Source organism: Xiphophorus hellerii, chromosome 7 (genome assembly GCF_003331165.1).
Source record: "Xiphophorus hellerii strain 12219 chromosome 7, Xiphophorus_hellerii-4.1, whole genome shotgun sequence".
Classification (NCBI taxonomy): domain Eukaryota; kingdom Metazoa; phylum Chordata; class Actinopteri; order Cyprinodontiformes; family Poeciliidae; genus Xiphophorus; species Xiphophorus hellerii.
This window is the reverse complement of record NC_045678.1, coordinates 32,176,175-32,201,022: the sequence shown is the minus strand read 5'-3', so window position 1 is coordinate 32,201,022 and position 24,848 is coordinate 32,176,175. Positions and strand designations below refer to the sequence as shown.

Below are 24,848 nucleotides of genomic sequence, written 5' to 3'. Positions count from 1 at the left end.
GATGTTTTACTTTGACTTGGCCGCTTGTGAACCTGCTCCCCAGTGAAGGTGATTTAAATAACTCGCTCATTAGCTGCCGGCTCTCAGGGCTGCTCTGGCAATTATCAGTTGCTCCCTGCAGGCAACGGGCAATCTGAGCTAATTGAGCTGCGCCGCGCTGCAGGAACAGAGAGACAAGGAGAGAGACCTTTCCATCCGGCCTGGAGGAGCCCATTACACAGGATTCACTGGGAGTTTAACTGGTTTAACTGGTCTCCTATTGATGGTTTACTGCTTTAAGCTCAAAGTGAAACATCAGAACCAGATGGAGGAAACTCTCTGGATTGTGTCGGTAAATCTCTGTGGTCAGAGTCACAGCTGACTAATTAACTGTCCTGATAACTAGCATCTCTGCTAATGTGACAGAGGCCTTAAAGGGACAGTGTCTGGGTTTTACATAAAATCATTTATAGCATAACGCAGTACCTATGTTTTCTTCAGTTGTACATGCTGTGTGTATCAAATATGACTTCAGTGGAATTTGACTTTCTGATTTAGCGCCTTGAAATTGGGCCTCTGTCTCTTTAAGAAGCTCCTGCTGTTCCTGAAGCTCTGCCTCCAGGAAGTTACCCCAACCTCTATTAACCCTTTAATGTTTTTACCAGTGTTTCACTGAGCAGCAGCTCCTATAATGATCTTCAGACATTCATCCTGAGTTCTCTCTCATTTAACTCCCTTATTTGAATAAACTATGTTTCAGTGATTACGGTGAATCATCTAGTTTGGAAGTTAAAATTCAAATATTTACGTAGTTTTAATATTTTACTGAGAATAAAACAGAAAACCATGATATTATTCCATAGCGTTTAACTGTGTGACTGAAGCTGCAGGTTTATTTTAATTAAAGCAGCTCTGCTCATTAAACAGAACCTCTGACCCGGTTCTGTTCTGCCCAGTTAATTGGGCCGACCGGTCAGGGTTAGCATCATTTCCTGTCTGAACAGAGAGGACGGGACTCTGACGGGGGCGGGGCCTAAAGCATCTCTCCTGGTTGAAGACAGGAAGAACAATGCATCTGCTCCCTCATAGTCTGCTGGATTAGTGGAACTGTCAATAAACATAGAGCCATGCTAACGCTAGCTAGCTGTCAGGGCAGAGCTCCAGAAGTCCAGCAGCTGCTTAGAGGCCTGAATAAGAGCAGAGGCTGGAGGGAGGTATGGAAGTGGAGTGTTTTCCCTGAACTAGCTAAATGTTAAGTTTGGAGTAAAATATTTAGTTGGTTAACTCAATGTTTAATATGAAAACAATATTCCTTGTATGCTTGCTAGCTAAATATTTAGCTTGAAGCTTAACTTTCAGCTTCAATTAGCTAACTAGCTTTTGACTTTGAAGGTATACATTTAGCTTGCTGGCTGAATATTTAGCTGGTAGTTATGAATGAATGAATACCTTTTCTTAGTGAACTTGAGAAATGAACCCCCTGGTTTTATTCTATGACCAGCTAAATAACCCAAATTATTGCTCTCACTTTCTGACTAAGTTTTCAGACTCATTCCTCCCAGGAAAGTGAACCTCTAACGTTTAGTTTCTCCTCATGTTTCCGCCATTTTGTTTGGTTTTCTGATGTTGGAGAGAATATTGATGTTGACATAGTCTGAGCCTTTAGCCTCATCAGGCAGATCTGTTCAGAAACTAGCAGCTCAGCTCCTCCATCTTTATGAAGTTCAAGTTTCCCTGCAGAACTTCCTGGTTCAGTCTGCAGTCGACTCTCATTGGTTAAGCTGTCAGCAGCACCAGTGTCGGGCCGGACCAGGTTCTGCCGGACAAAGGCAGCTTTATCAGGCTTTCTGTTCTGCATTCAGTCGGCCGGTCGGCGTCTCCGTCTCCTTCCAGCAGCAGAAACACAAAAAGCTGCATTCACATTCAGATCAGACTGTAACGTCCTGAAGCCGCTCCGCCGCGACTCGCCGCATCATCAGATACATAAATTATGTCTCATTTCACAAGATTCAAAGTCACAGTGAAGCTGCAAACTAAAACATGTCGGATTAACCTGGTTTAACTCAGACATGCTGGTTCTGGTTAGCTTCAGGCTAGCTCCAGGTTAGCTTCGGGATAGCTTTAGGTTAGCTTTGGGCTAGTTTCATGCTAGCTCCAGGTTAGCTTTGGGCTAGTTTCATGCTAGCTGCATGTTAGCTTTAAGGTAGTTTCAGGCTAGTTCCTGGTTCCAGAATCATCTGTAGATCAGCTCAGAGCAGCTGTAGCTTTAGAGCTGGACTGAATGCTGAAGATGATCCAGTCCTGATGAAGGCCAGCAGCAGGAAGACAGCAGCGCTTCGACTGACCCGTCAGAACCAGAGGTCCAGCTGAACCAAACCAACCTGGTTCAGAGTTGGAGCTGGAGCAGAAAGCAGTTGATCCGGAGTCTGCCGCAGGAAACGTCCTGACTAGGCCTGTCGCGATAAACAATAAATCGATTAATCGTACGATAAATTAAAACTATCGACGTCATTTCAATTATCGGCATTATCGTCTCTTCCGGCCTTTTTCTCTTTCTGTTAATGACACCGAATGAAAAAAGGCTCAACTCCGGTTCTCTCCACTGACTCCTCCTTCCTCATTTCCTCAGTGTAAAGCCCAGCGCACACTACACGATCTTAGAGCTGTCGGCCGATTGTCGGCCCATTTTTAAAACCTGAGGCCACACATTATCCGACAGAAATCCTAGGTATAACGGTTCGATCGGTTCGTTCCTGCCCTGTGGTGTCCAACAATGGGCACAAAATAATGGCTACAAGTTCAGTGAACTAATTTTAAAACCAGGCATTAATCAATGCTTTACTACAATCTACCTGCAATGCATGTGGCTAGTGTCAGCGTAAAGTCCTGACTGAATGAAAATCATTATAACCTATTTACGTCACGTTAACGAAGAACAGCTGAAAAGTTACCGGGTTTATCAACTGCGGTAGCAATTTCGCTCCAACTCCTCCTCTTGTCATTTCTATATTCTTTGCATGTTGAATAAACATTAATGTTTCCACATATCATCTCCAATGTCCGCTGGACTTCGGGTTGCGCCGTGTCAGCTGTTTGGGATTCCCCTCCGTAATTTACCCTCAGAAAACACAGAGGAGAATCCGCGCTTTCTGATTGGCTACCTGTCACATTCAACAGGCTGCGTTAAGATCCCAGTCGGGAAAAAACCCTGATTTAGATCAGAGCGGCAACGACGATCTACCGTAACACACCACACAATCTTAGAAAGACCAACGATCTAAGATTGTTGTAAGGGGAAAAATAGGAGCAAAAAATCATGTAGTGTGAATTATTGCATCAGGTAGTCGATGTGCCCATCTTCTCTATTTAAATCTAATTATTACTGAAGGGCAACATAATATACAGACTTCATAATCTGCACTCTTGGTTGAATGCAATATTTATTTCCACTTTGGCTTTATGTTGTTTAGTTTTTATCAAGTACATTTTTTGTTAATGGAGACTGAGAATCCATTTTGTTTTTGGTTGTTTTGTTTATTTTGTTTATCAGTTCCAGTGTTAAGTATTCTTTTGAAAATAAAGTGTATCTATCTTTGGCAGGAAATCACCTGCATTATTACGTCATTTCCATTAAATCAGTGTAAAAAGGACTTCAGACAATATTATCGTTTATCGCAATAATTTTTGAGACAATTAATCGTTGAGCAAAATTTGCTATCGTGACAGGCCTAGTCCTGACTGTAGTTTGTCATTAATAATCGATCAGCAGCAGGAACACTCAGACGATCTCAGTCCGGTTTTCATCCTCTCACTGGTTCACCGTCCAGCAGTCTAGTCCAAGTCTTCAATGTGCTTCACATCATGACAATACGAAGCAGTAATCAGTGGAGATAATCCTGGATGACATTAGTCCTCTGGTTCTGCGGCTGGTAGAAGGCCCACTTTAGAACCATCTTTATGTGCTCTGGAGGTTCAGAGTTCCTCACTTCACCAGGTTTCAGGCAGAAGCTGGTTCTGGTGCTGGTTCTGGTGCTGGCCTCCTCTAGGTGAATCGTCTTGTTGAGTTCAATGGCACCGTGGGGTGCCAGCAGCAACTGCTTGTTAGTATGTGCTGGCGTTCTGACTAAAACCAGGAAGATAGAGCACATAACACCAGTTTTAAAGTCCCTCCACTGGCTCCCTGTAGCTCAAAGAATAGACTTTAAAATACTGTTGTTAGTTTATAAATCACTGAACGGCTTAGCACCACAATACATTAAAGATCTGCTGTTGTTGTATCAACCTTCCAGACCTCTCAGGTTCTGGTTCTGGTTCTGCTCTGCATCCCCAGAACCAGAACCAAACGAGGAGAAGCAGCTTTCAGCATCTATGCACCACAAATTTGGAACAAACTTCCAGAAAACTGTTAAACAGGTGAAACACTGACGTCTTTTAAATCTCGACTAAAAACCCACCTGTTTAGGATTGTATTTGAAATGTAATCAATTACAAATTTATTGATGGAACTTGATTTAATGATTGATTCTATGTTGCTTTGTGTTTCTGTTTGTAATGATGTAAAGCACTTTGAAATGTCTTGCTGCTGAAATGGGCTATACAAATAAAATTTGATTGTTTGATTGATTGATGTTATCAGGTTTTTAACATGTTATCATGTTGTTAGCATGTTGTTAGCAGGTTGTTAGCATATTGTTAGCAGGTTTTTTATCAGGTTGTTAGCATGTTGTTAGCAGGTTGTTAGCATGTTGTTAGCAGGTTTTTATCAGGTTGTTAGCATGTTGTTAGCTTATTGTTAGCAGGTTGTTAGCAGGTCTTTATTATGATCCAAACGGTTCTCCAGCGCCGCTGCAGCGTTCCTCTTTAACAACTATCACAGATTTGAAGAGAGACAGAAATCTGCACTTCAGCTGATTTATGATGATTTCTCTGATTGTGGTTTTCTTTTCTCTGTTCTACATGCAGTTATACTCTGATGCTTTGTATAGGCTGCTGTTTTTAAATTTACAAGTGAAATATTAACAAAAATAATTTGGATTATTTAGTCTGTCAGTAGAGAAATAAAAGGGGATTTATTTTTCAAAGTCATATTTTTTATAAATATTGAGCTCAGAGCTTAGAACTACATATTTAGTTAGCAAGTTAAATATTTAACTACCTCCGAGCAAAATATTTAGCTAAAATGTAAATTCACTTCCTCATAAGTGGAAGTGGATTATCAAAATAAAAGCTGGGCCTGGAACTCTTTCTGGTTGTTCCTCCTGATGCATCGCTGTCGCTTCAGTTCATTGGAAACATTATTGCTGGTAAAACGGCTCATGCTTTATTTAGCAACCAGGAAAAGCAACGATGAGAAAAAGGCAACATAAAGATTCAAAGCAGGAGTTTATAAAGACACAGCTTTTATTTTGGCAGTCCATTTCTGGTAATCAGCATATATCTATAGATACCATGAATTTCAGGAGTTTGTTTTACTTTCTCTGCGCGTCGTTTGAGAGTTGGACGCTTTCTGTCATGAAATATGGAGATGATGAAACTGACAGCAGAGATGCTTTTATCTTTAAATTAATACTGCTTTGTTTTCTCTGCTGTCATCCATTATCATTAAAATGTTTGAGAACCAATTTTGTTGACCTGCTGCAATCAGAAGAGAGAGCGTTTGCTGTGGCGTCGCCTCACTGTGTGTGAGCCGTTCCACTCCGTAATCCTAACAAGCTCAGTAATTCAGCAGTCGGAATCAGATAGAAACCATCGATCTGTGTCAGGCCGCTGAACTCAGCCTCCGGCCCTCAGAGGCCTGATGAGGAGAACCGCCGCCGTCCAGGAGGCGATACTCTGCTAGCGGCTCAGAACCTCCAGCTAACGAAGCTGAGCTGGAAATATTTGGGTTTTAATAGACCGTTTGGCCCGGTTTCTCCGGTGAACAATGCATCTAATGCTAATGGTGTAGCTATAGCTGCTAACGGTGTAGCTATAGCTGCTAATGGTGTAGCTATAACTGCTAACGGTGCATCTATAGCTGCTAACGGTGTAGCTATAGCTGCTAACGGTGTAGCTATAGCTGCTAATGGTGTAGCTATAACTGCTAACGGTGCATCTATAGCTGCTAACGGTGTAGCTATAGCTGCTAACGGTGTAGCTATAGCTGCTAACGGTGTAGCTATAACTGCTAACACTGCATCTATAGCTGCTCCGTTAGCAGCTATACCGTTAGCAGCTACGGCTGCTAACGGTATACAGACTAAAATTAATTTTTCATGTGAATTTATATATACAAACTTTTTTTGAATCAGTTTTGCATCAAATAAATTTGAATCTTAAATATAGAAAAAAGTTTTCCTGTAGAAAGTTCTAAAGTAAATCCATCCGTCCTTCATCCTGATCATCTGATTATCAGTATTACAGGTCAAAGATCAATATCGGTATATTTCACGTGTGATTTCTTGTCTGTCTCATTCATGACGTCATTCTGAACAGAACCTCATTTATCGATACATAGTTATTGATTTATGATTCCAGACTGGGGATTCCTGTCTCAGGTCTTTGGATCTCAGTTCAGGTTCTGGTTCTGGTTCCGATGAGTCCCGGACTTTGAAAGCTGTTTAACTGGCGGATTGTCTGGGATTGGTGATACCGAACCTGTCAGAACCCGCCGGGTTCTTCACGACTCCATCAGAACCGTTCATCCTGAGGAGCTGCAGCCCGCCCCTCCCTCTGACCCTTCATCACCTCCTCCTCTTCCTCCTCTCAGGCTGCGTCCTCCAGAACATCAGCCGGATCGCAGCAGAACCTCCGCTGCTCTCTGAGAGCGTCTCGGTTCTGTTTGTCCGGAACCAGCGCATCTGAAAGTCTCCGGAGGAGGAGGCGCTCAGCCCGGTTCTGCTCCGGTTCTGCCCTGGTTCTCCTCCAGGCATCATCTCCAGTCGTGACGCTTCTCTTTCGGATTCCGCAGCGGAACCGAACCGCGTCCGGTTCTCCGTCGGTTCTAGTAGGTTCGTTTTGGAATTGGACCGGGTTGTGGACAGCAGGGGGACCATGACCGCCACCAAGGAGCAGCAGAACCAGAGACCGAACCAGCCGCAGCAGGATGAGGTGAGCCGCCGCCGCTGCTGCTGATTTCAGGTCCAGAACCCGTCCGGTCCAGCAGAACCGGCGGGTCTGAGCCGCGTTTGGGTCCAACAGAACCGGCGGGTCTGAGCCGCGTTTGGGTCCAGCTTTCTGTGCAGATGATGATGATGGTGATGAAGATGAGGAGCGGAGTGAAGTTGCAGCAGCTGAGGGGGTGATGAAGAGGAGTGATGAAGAGGAGGGCGCAGAGTCCAACCTGCAGTCTGACCGGCAGGGGGCGCCGCTCCGCTCAGCTGCAGCTAATGCTCATTAGCAGGAAGCTAACAGCTGATGGAGCAATCAGACGGAAGATCGTTGCCCTGACCGTTGCTCTGACCGTTGCTCTGATCGTTGCCCTGATCGTTGCTCTGACCGTTGCCCTGATCGTTGCTCTGATCGTTGCCCTGATCGTTGCTCTGATCGTTGCTCTGACCGTTGCCCTGATCGTTGCCCTGATCGTTGCTCTGATCGTTGCTCTGACCGTTGCTCTGATCGTTGCTCTGACCGTTGCTCTGATCGTTGCCCTGACCGTTGCTCTGATCGTTGCCCTGACTGTTGCTCTGACCGTTGCCCTGATCGTTGCTCTGATCGTTGCCCTGACCGTTGCTCTGATCGTTGCCCTGATAGTTGCTCTGATCGTTGCCATATTGAAATAATTTGTGTTGCTGATCTCCACTCAGTGGATTTAAAATTTATTGATATTTTTGATACATTTTGAAGAAACAACAGTTAGTTTTGGGATAATTTAATGTTATTAATTGGAATTTATGACGAAAAAAGATGAACTATGCGACAAATTAACGGGGTTTTTATAACTAGAAGATTTCATCTGGTTTACTCCGGTTTATTCCAGTTTAATCCGGTTTATTCCAGTTTAATCCGGTTTATTCCGGTTTATTCCGGTTTAATCCGGTTTATTCCAGTTTAATCCGGTTTATTCCAGTTTAATCCGGTTTATTCCAGTTTAATCCGGTTTATTCCGGTTTAATCCGGTTTATTCCAGTTTAATCCGGTTTATTCCAGTTTAAATTGGTCTATCGGCTCAGAGGCTTTCAGGTCCAACTGGTTTTCCAGAGCCGGGTTTGGATCCGTCTCTCTGTCCTCCAGTTCATTCCTCCAGAACCAGTCGACCCAAACGGACCCAGAGTTTCCCCCAGTAAACCTGCTCAGCCCAGCGGGCGGTCCACCATGTTTTTGTATTAAAAGATGTTAAGTTGACAGGAAATGTAAAAATATTACTGGGTAATTAAATGTTACTGGAAAACATCTCCAGTGAAACGATATTTAAACCCACAACTAGTCTGAAAAACAACAAATCAAAAAATACAATTAAAATGAATATTAATTTTTCATAAATAATAATGAATAATTATTCATTATTATGAATAATGAGTAATTATTCATAATAATTATTATGAATAATAATTCATGATGTAAATATTCATACAGGTCAGCCTGAGTCCAGTTTGAGTGAAAGGAGGCGATCGGCTGTGATTGGTCCGCTCCCTGTGGGTTTATGAATCGACTATAGATCATCTTTTAGGAATAAATCTGCTCCGCCAGTGAAAAGCTCAGCACAACAGAGACGCTTTCAGTCCTGCTTATTTAAACAAACAAAAAAAAGCAATTCTACTACTATTATTGTCCTTAAAACAAAAACAAGCAGCGCTTAGCCTGGCGGGCTGCCAGGCTAATAATACACTGAGGGAAACCCAAGCAGACTGAGTCCAGGCGGTTCTGTGAGACGTTCCTTCTAAGATCTTTAGTTATTTTCCAGAGGTTCATATTGAGCTTCGTTCTCATTTATCCTTCATCAAACTTCCTTCCAGTTTTTCTTTAATTAGATCTGAATCTGATTAAAGTTTGTTAGATTGAATTAAATCAGATTCTGATATTTTTCTGTTTCTTCCAGCTGAATAATTGGAGCCGTTTCAGTTTGTCTGAGTTGATAAAATTTGATCACTGATGGCAATTAAATCAATGAGTATAAATTAATAAACTGCAATGACAATAAATCCAGAATATTGCACTTCATTTATTCTCACTTTTATTAATGTGGATAAAAAACAGAAACATTAGAGAGGCAGGAGGAGTCTGAACCAAATATGGAAATGAATAACGCAGCAGTGAAACATCTGGACCGCATCGCTGCGAGCTGCCAGGCCTGAGAGGCAGAACCCAGAGAGCCGGATCAGTCTCAGGATCAGTTTAATCATCCTGCTGAATCAGGATCTTTCTGCTCCGATACTTTAAAAAATAACTTGATTACTGATTACTCCTTGAAAAGTAACTTAGTTACTTTACTGATTACTTCCACCTGGTGCTGGAAATTAGCATCTGGCTAATCTCTGTGTATTGTTAGCGTCAGTATTAGGTGTGATTAGTTATGATATCTAACGATAGATCGTTCCAGATGTCCCAATAAACGATAATACTCTCTGGTAACGATGCAAGATCAACTGGAGCCGGAAAACATTTTAAATATCCAAAATAAATAAACAAAACGAATAAAATGAATTATCAAGTTTCTGTAAACAAACTGAGAACAGAACTTCATCATCCAGTTTTTAGAAAAAAATCATAAATCATGCAAATAATTCTCATTTTAATTTATCATGTGATTGATGGATTTACTTCGACAGCATGAATTGAACGTTCATTAATATTTATTTTAATATTTATTGACCCGTTCACAGAAAATCAGTTCAATTTCTAACAAAAACTTTCATCATAAATGGATTTCTGCTGGACGTGTTGATCTGTGGGTTCATCATTAATATGGATTTATGCTCTAATATCATCATTAATCTGGATTTATGCTCTAATATCATCATTAATCTGGATTTATGCTCTAATATCATCATTAATCTGGATTTATGCTCTAATATCATAATTAATATGGATTTATGTTTCTGCAGCTTCAGTCATCGATTCGTCTCCCACAGGCTGATCTGACAGCACCACACACCCACACCCACCCACACACACACACACCCACCCACACACACCCACCCACACTCACACACAGTCCTCTGAAATACTAGTTTGTATTTATATTTAGGTTAGTAAAGATGTTTTCCCTTAATGAACCATTAATTTAGTTTCTATTAAAGGAGATATTAAAGTTTCCATATTGTTGTTTTAATGATTTTGCTTTAAAACGTAAATACCGGCTGGATGAATCCATAAACACATTTTTAAAGATCAACCGTAATATAATTAAGCCGTTACATTTATCAATGCAGACGGCTAGCTTAGCTCTGGCAATAATACAATATTATAATTCTGAGTATTATAAATCAGATTGTTTTACATTTTCCATATCAGCTTTGGATCTGTACCATGTGTGCAAATAAACTAGAAAAGCAGCTCAAATTATTAGTTTAATTTCTGTTTAAAGTGTTTAAAAAGTTTACATTTCTTTGGTAAACATTTTTTTGACTCTGAAAGGGAGAGACTGAGGAACCGCCTGGCACAAGTTATTTCAATAATAGTAAAATCTTCAATTTTTTAATTCTGCAATTAAGTCAGCAGAAGATGTTAGCATGCTAACATTAGCATTTGATTGACCGTTTAAAATACGGCTTCAGATCACATTTACAGATAATCTAAAACATTTCAGACATCTGTGGAAATACTTCAGATGTTAGCCTGCTATGCTAATGTTAGCCTCACAGTGCTAATATTAGCCTCACAGTGCTAATGTTAGCCTCACAATGACAATGTTAGCCTCACAGTGCTAATGTTAGCCTCACAGTGCTAATGTTAGCCTCACGGTGCTTTGACAGCACGACATATTGACATGATGCTCCAACAAACCAACTTTATTCCTAAAGCACTGTAAAACATGAACACCTGAGACAAAGAGCTGCACAGAACTGGAAACTGTAAACAATCAAGGAAACATTGCAAAAGAAATATGACTACAGCAAACACATGATTTACTAAACTCTGATATTATTTACCTGACCTGATGTTTTAGTTGTCCCAAACGTTACGCAGGAAATGTTTCAGTTTTGGCTCCTAAACTTTAATTATTAGACATTTTTAGCTTCCTGTGTTTAAGTTTATAATGTTTAAAATAATCTTTGTGCACTAGTGTTGACCCAGTGTAGATTTATGAAAGCTTTAATATCTGCTTACTGTGCAGCAGACCTGATGATGTTTCAGTGAATATCATATAAACTTCAGCTGAAGGATCGATCTGGATTCAGCTCTACAGCTTCGTTTGTTTTTCTGTTTTTGTGGAGAAAATGAACTTTAAACGAGCAGCTTCATAATCCAGAGGGAAATAAAGAGAAAATGAAACAGAGCCTGGAAAATGTGAGCAAATATTATCCAGAGAGCTGCGCCTCCTACAGGCCAGCTGGTGTAATAACACTGTGGGGTTGATCATCCTGAGCTTTAGATCAGATCGTTGTCTCCAATCAATCTGATTGACCAGTTGGTGTCTCTCACCTTTTATCTCCAACTGACAGGTCAAAGGTCACAGATTATCTCTGAGACAAGCACTGAAGAATTTGCTGCTGCAGATTTTGCTGCTGATTTCAACCACAACATTATAATAAAGAGCCCAATAAACTCACAGGATTCCTGGAAACTGGACAGATCCGTCTGCCTGGTTCTGTTTGGATAAAAAGGTGACGTCAGGCGTCAGAGTCTGGCGCTGAGTGTTGGTTCTGGTCATCAGACCCGAAGTTCAGAGTAAAACTACTGCAGGGTAAACAGAAAGAAACAGACATGGTGACCAGCAGATGCTCTTCTTCTTCTTCTTCGTGTGAGAGGAGGGTGTTTGCGGAAGAGCGGAAGAAGAGTGAGAGAGCGAGTGATTGAATCTTTTCTATCTTTGTTTTTTCTCACTGTGTTTTCACTGGGTGTTTGTGTTACTTGTTTATCTGTAATTTCGTGTTAGTTTCGTCACGTTTTAAGGGGTTTTTGTGGGTTCGGGTGTGGCCGTCATGCCGGCGTCTGAGGACGCCATGGTGGTTGGTGGTGGTGGGTCTTCCTCCACGCTGACACGGAAGAACGGCATCAAGGTGGGTGCTGGTTCTCCGTGCAGCGTGGAGGAAGTTTGTTTGGCTGTGGGTGAGGTGATTGGGCACGGGGCAATTAGGTCGGCAGCACGAATGAATGGAGCGGTGGTGTTGTTTGTTGAAACCAGAGGTGTGACCAAGTCACTGTGTTGCAAGTCTCAAGTCTCTGTCCTCAAGTCCGAGTCAAGTCTCAAGTAAAGACAGGCAAAAGTCGAGTCAAGTCTCAAGTCAGGAACCTTTAATTTCAAGTCATTTCGAGTCGTTTTTATTTTATTTTTTATAATTTGCAATTATACATAAAATTCAAATAATAGACCATTTGTTCGTTTTAAAATATGTATTTATCTCAAATGATAGAACATGTGTAGCTGAACACAAAGTATAAAAAACATTTTTAAATTGGACCACTTTATTGCCTAGTTCTGTTAAACTTGATATTCAATAAAAAAAGAGGAAAATGCTGACATTTCCACAGCACAATACAAAGAACCATAACAGCAGTTTTTTCCTCTTTTCTCTGACCTGTCAAAACAATATATTGTCAATATAATTTCCCAACGTAGATGTCTTCAAATACACCAACCATCCTTAGATGATACTAGACCCGGCTCATCATCATGATGGGACAGAGAGACTCTGTTCCCTGCGTTCAGGTCCAGAATCTGCTTTCTGTTCCGGAGCCCCGCTCACTATCCACCGGCTTCCTGAGCTAACACGGTGCACATTATTTGTGGAGGCATTTGAAGGACCGGATTTATGGTAAATCATCACCAATTTAACCCGGAGTACACATGCTAACACGAAGTTAGCTAAAGTCAACTATCTTACAGCAAAAGAAAAGTGCCACCTACCGATCTTTGTGAAGCTTCAAATGCCGGACAAAGTTGGACGTCGTGGCATCTCCATCCGATATTCTCTTCTTGCATGTTTTACAAGTTGCAGTTCGTTTTTTAGTCGAAAGTTCATAACCTACGTAGCCAAAAGAAATTACTCGCGGAAGCATATTCGAGCGGTTATTTCGTATTTCGTTCCCTGAGCTCTGCAGCTTTGCCGCGTTTTTTTAAACGTCCAAATCCTGTTAATTTGATTGGTTGTGCTGCAGCTACGTACACATACATACATAAGGAGAGAGGAAAACCATAGTGACGGTCTGCGCATATTGATACGGAATGAGTGAAATTAATTAATGACGCCACTTTATAAATAATGTGTTTTAAATTTTAAGACTTTGAGTGAAAAATATCAAGTCTTTTCAAGTAAACAGCTTCAAGTCGAGTCAAGTCCCAAGTCAATGGCATGAAAGTCAAAGTCAAGTCCGAGTCTTTGAGCATTTTTTCAAGTCAAGTCTCAAGTCGTGATTTTAACGACTCGAGTCTGACTCGAGTCCAAGTCATGTGACTCGAGTCCCCACCTCTGGTTGAAACAGTTGAACAGGCTCAACAGTTGGTGGAGGAGGGCGTTTCCGTGAAGGGTTTGTTTTTGCAAGTGTCGCCACTAACACTGCCAGCGACTAAAGTGACTTTGTCAAATGTGCCACCGTTCATCAGCGATGACTTCTTGATTAAAGAGCTGTCGAGGCACGGTAAGGTGGTGTCACCACTAAGAAAAGTTCTGACGGGGTGCAAATCACCTCTCCTGAGACATGTTGTCTCTCATAGAAGACAATTATTTATGATTTTAAATCATAAAGACGAGGAGCTGAATCTACGATTTCATGTTAAGGTAGATGATTTTGACTATATGTTGTTTGCCACATCTTCTAACATGAAGTGCTTTGGTTGCGGTCAGGAGGGCCATATCGTAAAAATGTGTCCCGACAGGGCCGGGCCGGCCCCGCCGGCCTCGGCGAAGCAGCAACCCGCTGCTGCTAAGCAGGTGGGGGACCCACCTAGTGAGGCTGGAGAGGCGGAGGAACCCGCGGTGGCGAATGCGGAGGAGCCCGCTGCCGCTGTGGAGGAGCCCGCTGAGGAAGAGCCTGCAGATGGTTTGGTTGAGGAGGTGTCGGTAGTGGACAGTGAGACGAGTGTGTGTGTGAGAAAGGACGGGGGCACGGTGGTGTGTGGTGAAGGGGTGAGTGGTGGTGAAGGTGTAGAGGGAGAGAATGTCGGTGTACAGGGAGGACAGGAGGAGGTGAAGGACAGTGAGGAGCATTTAGTGTGGGGACCAGGGAGGGACAGGTGAGGTGGAGGTAGGAGGACAGAATGAAAGGAGGAACAGTGTAGAGTCGGTTTGGAGGGAGAGACAGAGGAGGTGATGGAAGTGGAGGCTTCTGCCCCGGTGAAGAGGCGAAGCAAAAGGAGGAATGTGGTGATGCTGTGCAGGCCAGCAGGCAGGCCAGCAAGCTGGCTGCAGAGAGGAGGGAGGTGTCGGACAGCAGTGACCAGAGGTGGGGACTCGAGTCACATGACTTGGACTCGAGTCAGACTCGAGTCGTTAAAATCACGACTTGAGACTTGACTTGAAAAAATGCTCAAAGACTCGGACTTGACTTTGACTTTCATGCCATTGACTTGGGACTTGACTCGACTTGAAGCTGTTTACTTGAAAAGACTTGATATTTTTTACTCAAAGTCTTAAAATTTAAAACACATTATTTATAAAGTGGCGTCATTAATTAATTTCACTCATTCCGTATCAATATGCGCAGACCGTCACTATGTTTTTCCTCTCTCCTTATGTATGTATGTGTACGTAGCTGCAGCACAACCAATCAAATTAACAGGATTTGGACGTTTAAAAAAACGCGGCAAAGCTGCAGAGCTCAGGGAACGAAATACGAAATAACCGCTCGAATATGCTTCCGCGAGTAATTTCTTTTGGCTACGTAGGTTATGAACTTTCGACTAAAAAACGAACTGCAACTTGTAAAACATGCAAGAAGAGAATATCGGATGGAGATGCCACGACGTCCAACTTTGTCCGGCATTTGAAGCTTCACAAAGATCGGTAGGTGGCACTTTTCTTTTGCTGTAAGATAGTTGACTTTAGCTAACTTCGTGTTAGCATGTGCACTCCGGGTTAAATTGGTGATGATTTACCATAAATCCGGTCCTTCAAATGCCTCCACAAATAATGTGCACCGTGTTAGCTCAGGAAGCCGGTGGATAGTGAGCGGGGCTCCGGAACAGAAAGCAGATTCTGGACCTGAACACAGGGAACAGAGTCTCTCTGTCCCATCATGATGATGAGCCGGGTCTAGTATCATCTAAGGATGGTTGGTGTATTTGAAGACATCTACGTTGGGAAATTATATTGACAATATATTGTTTACTGCAGTCAGTGCATTAAGTCAACTGTTTTTGACTTAATGACCGGCGTGACTGTCACATGTCGCACAGAACCCATTTCCAAGTAATATAGCTTTGCTGGAAAAAAAAAAAAAAGACCAAATACAGTGACTGTCCCAAATAAATTTTGTGTTTAGAATATCTGTCCCATATTTACGGAGGACTGAAACTAACATACTTAGAAATAAAAGCAGAAAAATAAATGCACCAGACCTTCCTGAGTTTACTTGTGATAACTTCATTTATACTTATTTCATTTTTTGAAAACTATGATTGTTGTAGTGTTGATGTTTATTTATGAATAGAAGGAGTAAACTGAAGTCAAATGTAATTCATGAAAGGCTGTAATTTATTTTCTGACATCTGTTTACTTCTGACAGATTTGAAGAATACCAGATGAATAAGAGGATCACAAATGAACCTCAAATACATATTTTAAAAAGAACAAATGGTCTATTATTTGAATTTTATGTATAATTGCAAATTATTAAAAATAAATAAATAAAAACGACTCGAAATGACTTGAAATTAAAGGTTCCTGACTTGAGACTTGACTCGACTTTTGCCTGTCTTTACTTGAGACTTGACTCGGACTTGAGGACAGAGACTTGAGACTTACTTGAGACTTGCAACACAGTGACTTGGTCACACCTCTGGCAGTGACGCTGAGAGCTGGTTCTCTGACGCCAGCGAGGCGTCAGTGACTCAAACCAGTAGTAAAGAACCAAGGTACCCTGTCGAGTCTTACAGAACGTTTTTAAAACAAACTAAAGGGCTGAAAGGAGTAAAGATAGAAAGTTATTTGCCAGATCTGAGAATCTTTTACTTCTCTGCGAGACATCACATTAGGAACAATGAGGCGTCGGGTTTTGAAAAGACAGAAATATTTAGATTAAAGAAAGCAATGTCAAAAGCGAGAAAACTTTTTTGAGTGAAATGATGCACAGTGATTTTTTATTATTTTTATTATTATTATTTTTTATAGTCTTTTTGTGTGTTGGTTTTAGCTTCTTACCCAATATGGATTCTTTTAAAATCGCAACTTTGAATCTTAACGGGGCGAGGGAGGCTGAGAAGCGGGCTTTGATTTACCAAATACTGAACCAAAAGAAAATCGATGTTGTTTATTTACAGGAAACTCATAGCGATCATTTAATTGAGACGGACTGGGGCAGAGAGTGGAGGGGGGAGGTCATTTTAAGCCACGGCACCTCCCAGAGTGCAGGGGTGGGTTTCCTGTTCTCTAAGGCTTTCACCCCGAACTCCACAGAAGTAGAGCATGTCGTTCAGGGGAGGTGTCTTTTAGTTAAAGCAAAGTTTGATATTTTTAGTCTGGTTTTTATTAATATTTACGCTCCGACCACCAATGCAGAGAAAAAGCGTTTTTTTGAACAAATTGGGGAAAGGTTGGGTGATTGTGGGTCTGAGGATTATGTTTTTATAGGTGGGGATTTTAATTGTACAGAAAATGAGTTTTTAGATCGTAATCATGCAGAGCCTCATCCGGCGGCCCAACATGCTCTGCAGCAGCTGGTCTCGTCTCACGGCCTGGTGGACGTATGGAGGAGGATGAACAGGTTCCAGGCAGTACACATGGTCCCACATTAAGGAAAACCGAATCTCTTTAGCTCGACTTGATCGTTTTTATTGTTTAAACACCATTTTAATGTGTTTAAAACATGCCAGATTTTACCGGTGGCTTTTACAGATCACTCGTTGCTTTTAGGTGTTTTTATCAGAAACATTTTACCTAGAAGCGCTTACTGGCATTTTAACTCAGCTTTAACTTATGATCAGGGTTTTAAGGAGATTTTAGGTTATTTTTGGACTGGTTTTAGACAGAGAAAGGCTGATTTTACTTGTCTGAGACAGTGGTGGGACCATGGCAAAGTTCAAATAAAACTGCTGAGTCAGCAGCACACTCTTAATGTCACCCGTGACATTACCGGATCTATCAGAGATCTGGAGATGAACATTGTGGAATTAGAACGACTTAGTGAATCCACAGAAAATCGAGAGCACATTGAAGCTCTCAAATCTAAAAGGCTAGTTTTAGCAAACCTGCTGGAGAATAAAGTCCAAGGCGCTTTGGTCAGGTCCCGGATCCAGAACATCACAGAGATGGATGCTCCCTCTGGCTTTTTATTCAGCTTGGAGAGGAAGCACGGGCAGAGGAAGCAGATCCACTCTTTGCTGTCGGACACAGGGCAGCAACTGAGTGAACCAGGGCAGATCAGGAGGAGGGCTGTGGAGTTTTACCGTTCTCTGTTCCAGAGTGAATATGAGGAGAACGAGGAACTGTTCGGGGAGTTCTGCAGTGAACTGCCTCAGGTCTCCGAGGAGACCAACACTGACCTGGAGCGCCCCCTGGGGCTTCAGGAGCTCCACACAGCCCTCCTCACCATGCAGGGCCAGAAGTCCCCAGGCGTTGACGGGCTCACGGTCGAGTTCTACAAGGCCTACTGGGATCTTCTGGCCCAAGACTTGCTCGATGTCTACAACGAGTGTCTGCACACTGGTTCACTCCCCTTGTCCTGCCGCAGGGCAGTTATCACCCTGCTGCCCAAAAAGGGGAACCTGCAGGAGATAAAGAACTGGCTCCCTGTGTCCCTCCTCTGCACCGACTACAAGATCCTCTCCAAGGCCACGAGGCTAGGAAGAGCTATGGAGCAGGTCATCCACCGGGATCAGACCTATTGCGTCCCCAGCAGGTCCATGGTAGATAACATCTACCTAATTCGGGATGTTTTGGAGGTCTCTGGTTCATTGGGTTTGCAAATTGGCTTGATTTCACTAGATCAAGAAAAGGCATTTGACCGCATTGAACATGGCTTCCTCTGGGAAACCATGAGGAGGTTTGGGTTTGGCGAGGGTCTTATTGCCCAGATCCAGGTTCTGTACAGTGGCATTGAGAGTGTGCTGAAGATCAACGGTAGCCTGTGTGCTCCTTTTAGGGTGTGTAGAGGCGTTCGACAAGGCTGCGCGCTCTCGGGGATGCTCTACGCACTCTCCCTGGAACCCCTCCTCCGGAAAATACGCTCGAGTGTTTATGGTCTGGTTTTACCTGGTTTTAAGAACAATATGGTTTTATCTGCTTACGCTGACGATGTTGTTGTTTTTATAAAAGATCAGCAAGATGTCACTGTTTTAACCAAGATCACAGAAAAGTTTTTTACTCTGTCCGCTGCGAGGGTGAACTGGGGAAAGAGTGCAGCCCTGGCCGTCGGCGAGTGGTCTGCAGGGCTCCCAGTTCTCCCTCAGGGTCTTTTATGGAAGAAGGACGGTTTTAAATATCTTGGTGTGTTTTTAGGCAATAAATATATTGTGAACAAGAACTGGGACGACATTGAGCAAAAAATAAAAAATAAACTGTCAAAATGGAAGTGGCTTCACCCACAAATGTCCTACCGGGGCAGAGTGTTGGTTTTAAACAACCTTGTCGCTTCGCAGCTGTGGCACAAGCTCGCTGTTTTAGACCCACCGTCTGGCTTACTGGTAAAGATTCAGTCAGAGACGGTAAACTTTTTTGGAACGGTCTACACTGGGTGCCACAGTCAGTTTTATTTTTACCGAGAGAGGAGGGGGGCCAGGGCCTTGTCCACCTGGCCAGTAGAACAGCCACTTTTCGTTTACAGTTCCTTCAAAAGTTTCTTACAAGATCTCCTGTATGGAAAGATGTGGCCAGCTGCATCCTCAGACGTGTGAATTCTATGGGGTTGGATGCTGCTCTGTTTTTAACTGATTTTAGTCTTTTAAAGTTAAAAGGGTTGCCTCAGTTTTATCAGAGTGTTTTTAAATCTTGTGCTTTTTTTAAACTGCACAGATCAAAAACGCATAATTCTCTGCATTGGCTTTTAGAGGAACCGTTGGTCTGTGGAGCAAAAATGGATGTCCGGGATAGGACCGTGCCGGGCCTTGCTGAGGTGCTGTCCAGGTCCGGGACGGTGACTGTGCGGCGGCTGGTGGAGGTGGCTGGACCGGACTTCACTAACATCCAGGAAGTCGGCCAGCTGCTTGGAGTCCGGTCCGCCAGACTGACACAGCGCTTCCTGGAGCTGATAAAGGGGCGGATGACGGCCGAGGAGAGGCGGCTGTTGCAGCTGTATGCCACGAAGGAGTGCCTGCCTGACTCAAACGACATGTTTCCAGATGTGTTCCTGGCTCCAGATGTTGAGGAGGACTGCGGTCCCTTGCTGCATTTTACGGACTCAGACTTAAATAACAGCAGCGCAAAAGTGCTGTACAAATACTGTGTCAAGATCCTACACAAGAGAACTCTCTGCAAAAGATCCGTCAGCGTGTGGAGCGACAGACTCGGAGGACAGAAACCTCAATGGAGGACTTTATACAAGCCTCCAATCAAAAAACGGACTGGTGATCTGCAGTGGCGGATTTTGCACGGCGCCATCGCCACAAACTCGTTTTTATCGGTCATCAGTCCCGGGGTTTTAAACGAGTGTCCATTTTGCAGTTTGTCTGAGAGTGTTTCATGTTTTTACAGATTGTGTACGGTTAACTAGTTTTTTAAATTTTTTAATGAGCATTTTTAGCCTTTTTGGCGTGGTTTTTACCAATTCCCTTTTTATTAACGGTGTACATTACAGTCAATCCACAAGTTTTAAATCTCGTCTTTTAAATTATTTAATAGCCGAAGCCAAAATGGCTATTTATATAACTCGACGAGACAAAATGCAGGCTGGACCTCAACTCGACGCGGTGGCTCTGTGGAAGGTCAATATTAAGGCCAGGTTGAGATTGGAGTTTTGTTTCCACAGAGCCACCAGGAACCTGAGGGGTTTTTTAGAACTGTGGGGTTTTAATAATGTACTGTGCACCTTTTCTGATCAGGGAGACTTAAAATATAATAAGCTGCTATTGTAAATATTTATTGTGTTTTTAGTGTCCTTTGATCTGATTATGTACTGTTGTTATTGTTAAATTATTGCACAATAAATGTTTTGTTAAAAATCAAAAAATCTTCTTCTTCTTCTTCGTGTGAGAGGAGGGTGTGTGGAAGAGCGAGTGAGAGAGTGCTTGTATATTTTCTATGCTTTGGTTTTTTTCTTACTGTTTTTCTCTGGGTGTTTATGTTACTTGTTTAGTTGTGATTTTGTGTTAGTTTGTCACGTTTTAAGGTTTTTTTTGGGTTCGGTTGTGGCCGTCAGGCCGGCGTCTGAGGACGCCATGATGGCTGGTGGTGGGTCTTCCTCCACACTGACACGGAAGAACGGCATCAAGGTGGGAGCTGGTTCTCTGTGCAGCGTGGAGGAAGTGTGTTTGTCTGTGGGTGAGGTGATTGGACATTGGTCCATGGACCTTACCAAGCTCCGCCCACAACCGACCCACGTGACCGCAAGTCTCACAAACAAAGCCTGGTTGTTTCTAGGTAACATGACTGATTAGTGCATCATTTCTAGCGGATTTTCACAATATATCAGCTACTACATGGACAGAGGAACTAACAAGTTCATGTCATCATCTGGGAGGAGGTTACTGGTTTCTCAGTCACAAGCTGGTTGCAAACCTGAGGCCAGCAGGTGTCAGTCAGTTATGGTAGATCTGAACTTTGACCTCAATATGAGAAGCTACAGACTGATAGGAGGAACCAAAGAGCTCTGTAAAGGTAAAGGCAAATCTTCTGAAGTTGGGATATAATTAATTTAATTTCACATAATAACCGCGGTAGAAGCCATTTGTTTGTTAAAATTTTATGAAATATATTTGTTCTGTTTGATGTTTGTTGTGAATGACGTAAACTCACAAACGAACGAGGTAATTAGTCCAACGTTTAGAAACTACAGCGGCTGTAATGAGCCACAGCAAAGGGAAACAAAGGTAAAATAACCTGAACAGGTGATCAACTCAAAACCACTCCTACCTTTTTACTCTCTCTCTCTGTAGTTTAAGCACACCTGTTACCGTGGCAACCGCCTGCTCCCCGCAAGACGAGCAAAGATTACGTTAAAAACATAACATTCAGTTTGTTACGATATCAAGTTTCCAGGCTTGATATTTATTTCTCGATTATTAATCAGCGCTTCCCTGAACACAGCGATGGTTGATTGACTTAAATGTGCGGCAAACTAGCGGTATTGTAGAGGGCCGCACTGGGTTAACGCGGTGAATTTCTTTTTTTTTTTTTTTACCCCTCCAGGGGGTCTTTTTGTGGGCTCTAGAGTCCCTTTTCATGAAGTAGGCTGACAGGAAAGGGGGAAGGAGAGAGGGGAAGACATGCGGCAAACGTCGCCGGGTCCGGGAGTCGAACCCGCGACAGCCGCGTCGAGGACTTGAGGCCTCCAAACGTGGGTCGCGCCAACCCCTACGCCACCACGGCACGCCCAACGCGGTGAATTTCTAACTGTCCGACTCGTGCTTCATTATACTCCAAGTCGCTTCATGTTGTTGCAATCATCAATTTATTCCACTGCGACAGCCATACTTCAGACTTTACAAGGACTGACACATACTGACCAGGCTAAACCATACGATGTGGCTAACAATAAATGACATTACAACACGGTCAACAGAAATTACCACCACCAGCGGCGCACGCGCTTCCTCATACATACAAATCAGCGCGCCAGTATGGCTCCCATTCATACCTTAGTGACAGTCACGCCCACCTCGACACACCCACCACCCAAGTGTCAAAGCCTTGTGCTCCTGCCACATCAGGAATTGCTTATTTCAATCATAAGGCTCTTACAGACTAGCTGTACTTGGTGCTAGCATGGCTAACACGAGTAACAGTTTAGTCCAAAGCCTTTTCTGCTAAAATAAAATCTTTAGTGTATGTCAGATACAGACACATTGCATATTGATCTGTTTAGCTAACGTAAGACTGTGTAGCAGACAGGCTTCAAGGTGTACAAGTTGTATCAGTTCTGCCATTATGCTGTTCTTAGCTAACGGGAAGCTAAGTGTGTTTGTGAGACGGCCACGCACGTGACCACGTAGAATGGGCATCAGCCAATGAAACGCGGCCCCTGTTATAAGGTGCATTAGGTCGGCAGCTCGAATGAGTGGAGCTGCCGTATGTTTCGTTGAGAAAGTTGAACAGGCTCAGCAGTTGGTGGAAGCGGACATTTCTATTAACGGCTTGTTTTTACAGGTTTCGCCGCAACTAAGGTAACTCTGTCAAAGGTCCCTCCGTTCATTAATGACGACTTTTTGGTTAAACAACTGTCTCGACACGGCAAGGTGATGTCACGTGATAAAAAGGTTCCATCCGGGTGTAAATCACCTTTGTTAAAACACGTTGTTTCTGTTCATGTTGTTAAATCGACGCGACGAAGAACTTAATTTGCGCTTTCATGTCAGAATAGATGATTTTGATGACATCTTGTTTGCCACATCTTCCAACATGAAGTGTTTTGGTTGTGGCCAGGAGGGTCACATTGGGCCGGACCGGTGTTATGGATTAACTGGTGGCTAAATTAACTGGTTGAAACCTTTGCGCACCGCAGATGTTTCTAAATTGTAGGTGGCTGTGTTGATGCCTGTTTAAAAATGCTACTTGTGTGACAAACCGTTTGCAAAACTTTACTATAAATTCCATTTGAAGCAAATATGTTTAATGTTGCACGTGAAAATTATATTTCAAAACAAGTTTCTACAGAGCAGCGTTGAGTTCGCTTCGAAAACACCGCATTGGAGCAAAACCAGATCAATGAGTAACATGACAGTCCCATTCACATTCAGCTACACCAGAATAAATTCATTCCAACTCATGAAATTAACATGAGGCAACCACAATAAGTGGAAGGTTTCTGCTATTTATAAGATAAGATAAGATTTATTGTCATGTCATCAACAGATTACAGATTGAGATTTGCTCGACTGGAGTTAAGATGCAGGTTATGTGTATATACATAATATAAAAAGATAAAGAAATAAATAGTACAAAATGAGAAATAAATAGACATCAGGAGATGGTTGCAGCGCCTGGAGGTGTCGCAACAGAATTTACATTTTTAACAAAGTGGTGTCAAGAGCAGAAGTTCTTATGCCTTTGAATTTAGTGCCATGATTGCCATCGGGTAAAAACTGTTTTTTAGGCGATTTGTCCTGGTTTTTATTGCTCTGTATCTCTTGCCTGATGGCAGCAGCTGGAAGAGACCATGGCCAGGGTGTGAAGAGTCATTTAAAATGTCCAAAACTTTCTTGTGGAGCCTGGAAGTGTAAATCTGTTCCATAGTGGGGAGGGGGCAGCCTGTGGTTCTCTCTGCTGCCCTAACAACCCTCTGGAGCGCCTTCTTGTCCGCGGATGTGCTGCTGCCGTACCAGACACACAGACCGTACGTGAGCACACTCTCTATGGAGCAGTGATAGAAGGCCTGCAGCAGGTCTGAGGGGAGACGGTTCTTCTTGAGTATTCTCAGAAAGTACAGTCTCTGCTGTGCCTTCTTCAACAGCTCCTTGGTGTTGGTGCTCCAGGTTAGCTTGTCCTCCAACTCCATGCCCAGAAACCTGAACACTGGGACCCTCTCCACACAGGTCCCACTGATGGTGAGAGGCTGGATGTCCGTTTTGATCTTCCTGAAGTCGATCACCAGCTCCTTTGTTTTGGAGGTGTTGAGGAGCAGGTTATTGACTTTGCACCACTCTGACAGCCGCTTCACCTCATCCCTGTACTCCAGCTCCCCCTTCCCGCCTGAGATGAGACCAACAACAGTCGTGTCATCTGCAAACTTTATGATCTTGTTGCTGAGGTGGTTGGAGACACAGTCATGAGTGTAGAGGGTGTAGAGAAGTGGGCTGAGCACGCAACCCTGTGGCGATCCGGTGTTCAGGCTCAGAGCAGTGGAGGTGTGGGGGCCCAGTCTGACCCTCTGGGAGCGACCTGTTAGGAAGTCCAGGATCCAACTGCAGGTGGCTGATGGGAGCCCAAGGTTTGCTAGCTTGGACACCAGACGTTGGGGAAGTATGGTATTAAATGCTGAGCTGAAGTCCACGAAGAGCATTCTGACGTAGCTCCCCTGCTTCTCTAAGTGGGTCAGGGCAGCATGAAGTGCTGTGGATACAGCGTCCTCTGTGGACCTCTTTGTTTTGTAGGCAAATTGGAGAGGGTCCAGCTCAGCAGGCAGGCCAGCGAGGATGTGACTCCGCACCAGTCTCTCGAAGCACTTCATGATGATCGGTGTGAGTGCCACTGGACGGTAGTCGTTCAGGGTGTTGATGTTGGTTCTTTTCGGCAGGGGGACAATGGTAGAGGACTTTAGGCAGGGAGGGACAGTGGCTTGAGACAGGGACTGGTTAAAAATCTTTGTGAAGATTCCAGCCAGTTGGTCTGCACAGTCTTTAAACACCCGTCCCGACACACCGTCAGGTCCCGCAGCCTTCCTTGGGTTCACCTTCCTCATCACCTGGCTCACCTCACACTCCTCTACTGTGAGAGCAGAGCTGCTGTGGACAGGCAGCTGTGGTGGAGCTGTGGTAGGTGTCG

At 43.3% G+C, this 24,848-nt stretch overlaps 1 protein-coding gene across 3 annotated transcripts in view; it reads left to right on the top strand.

The window, feature by feature from the left end:
• dpp10 (dipeptidyl peptidase like 10) overlaps nt 1-24,848 on the top strand; it is a 103,089-nt gene that overhangs the window by 18,400 nt on the left and 59,841 nt on the right. The window contains exon 1 of one of the 3 annotated variants that reach the window (XM_032566959.1): nt 6,060-7,068. The exons of 1 other annotated variant lie outside the window; for it this stretch is intronic. In XM_032566959.1, coding sequence (XP_032422850.1) covers nt 7,012-7,068 — 57 coding nt within the window. In that variant the 5' untranslated portion in view covers nt 6,060-7,011. Of the gene's footprint in view, nt 1-6,059; nt 7,069-21,007; nt 21,027-24,848 lie in introns of those variants that run through there. One more of the 3 variants, XM_032566960.1, reaches the window with a different exon arrangement.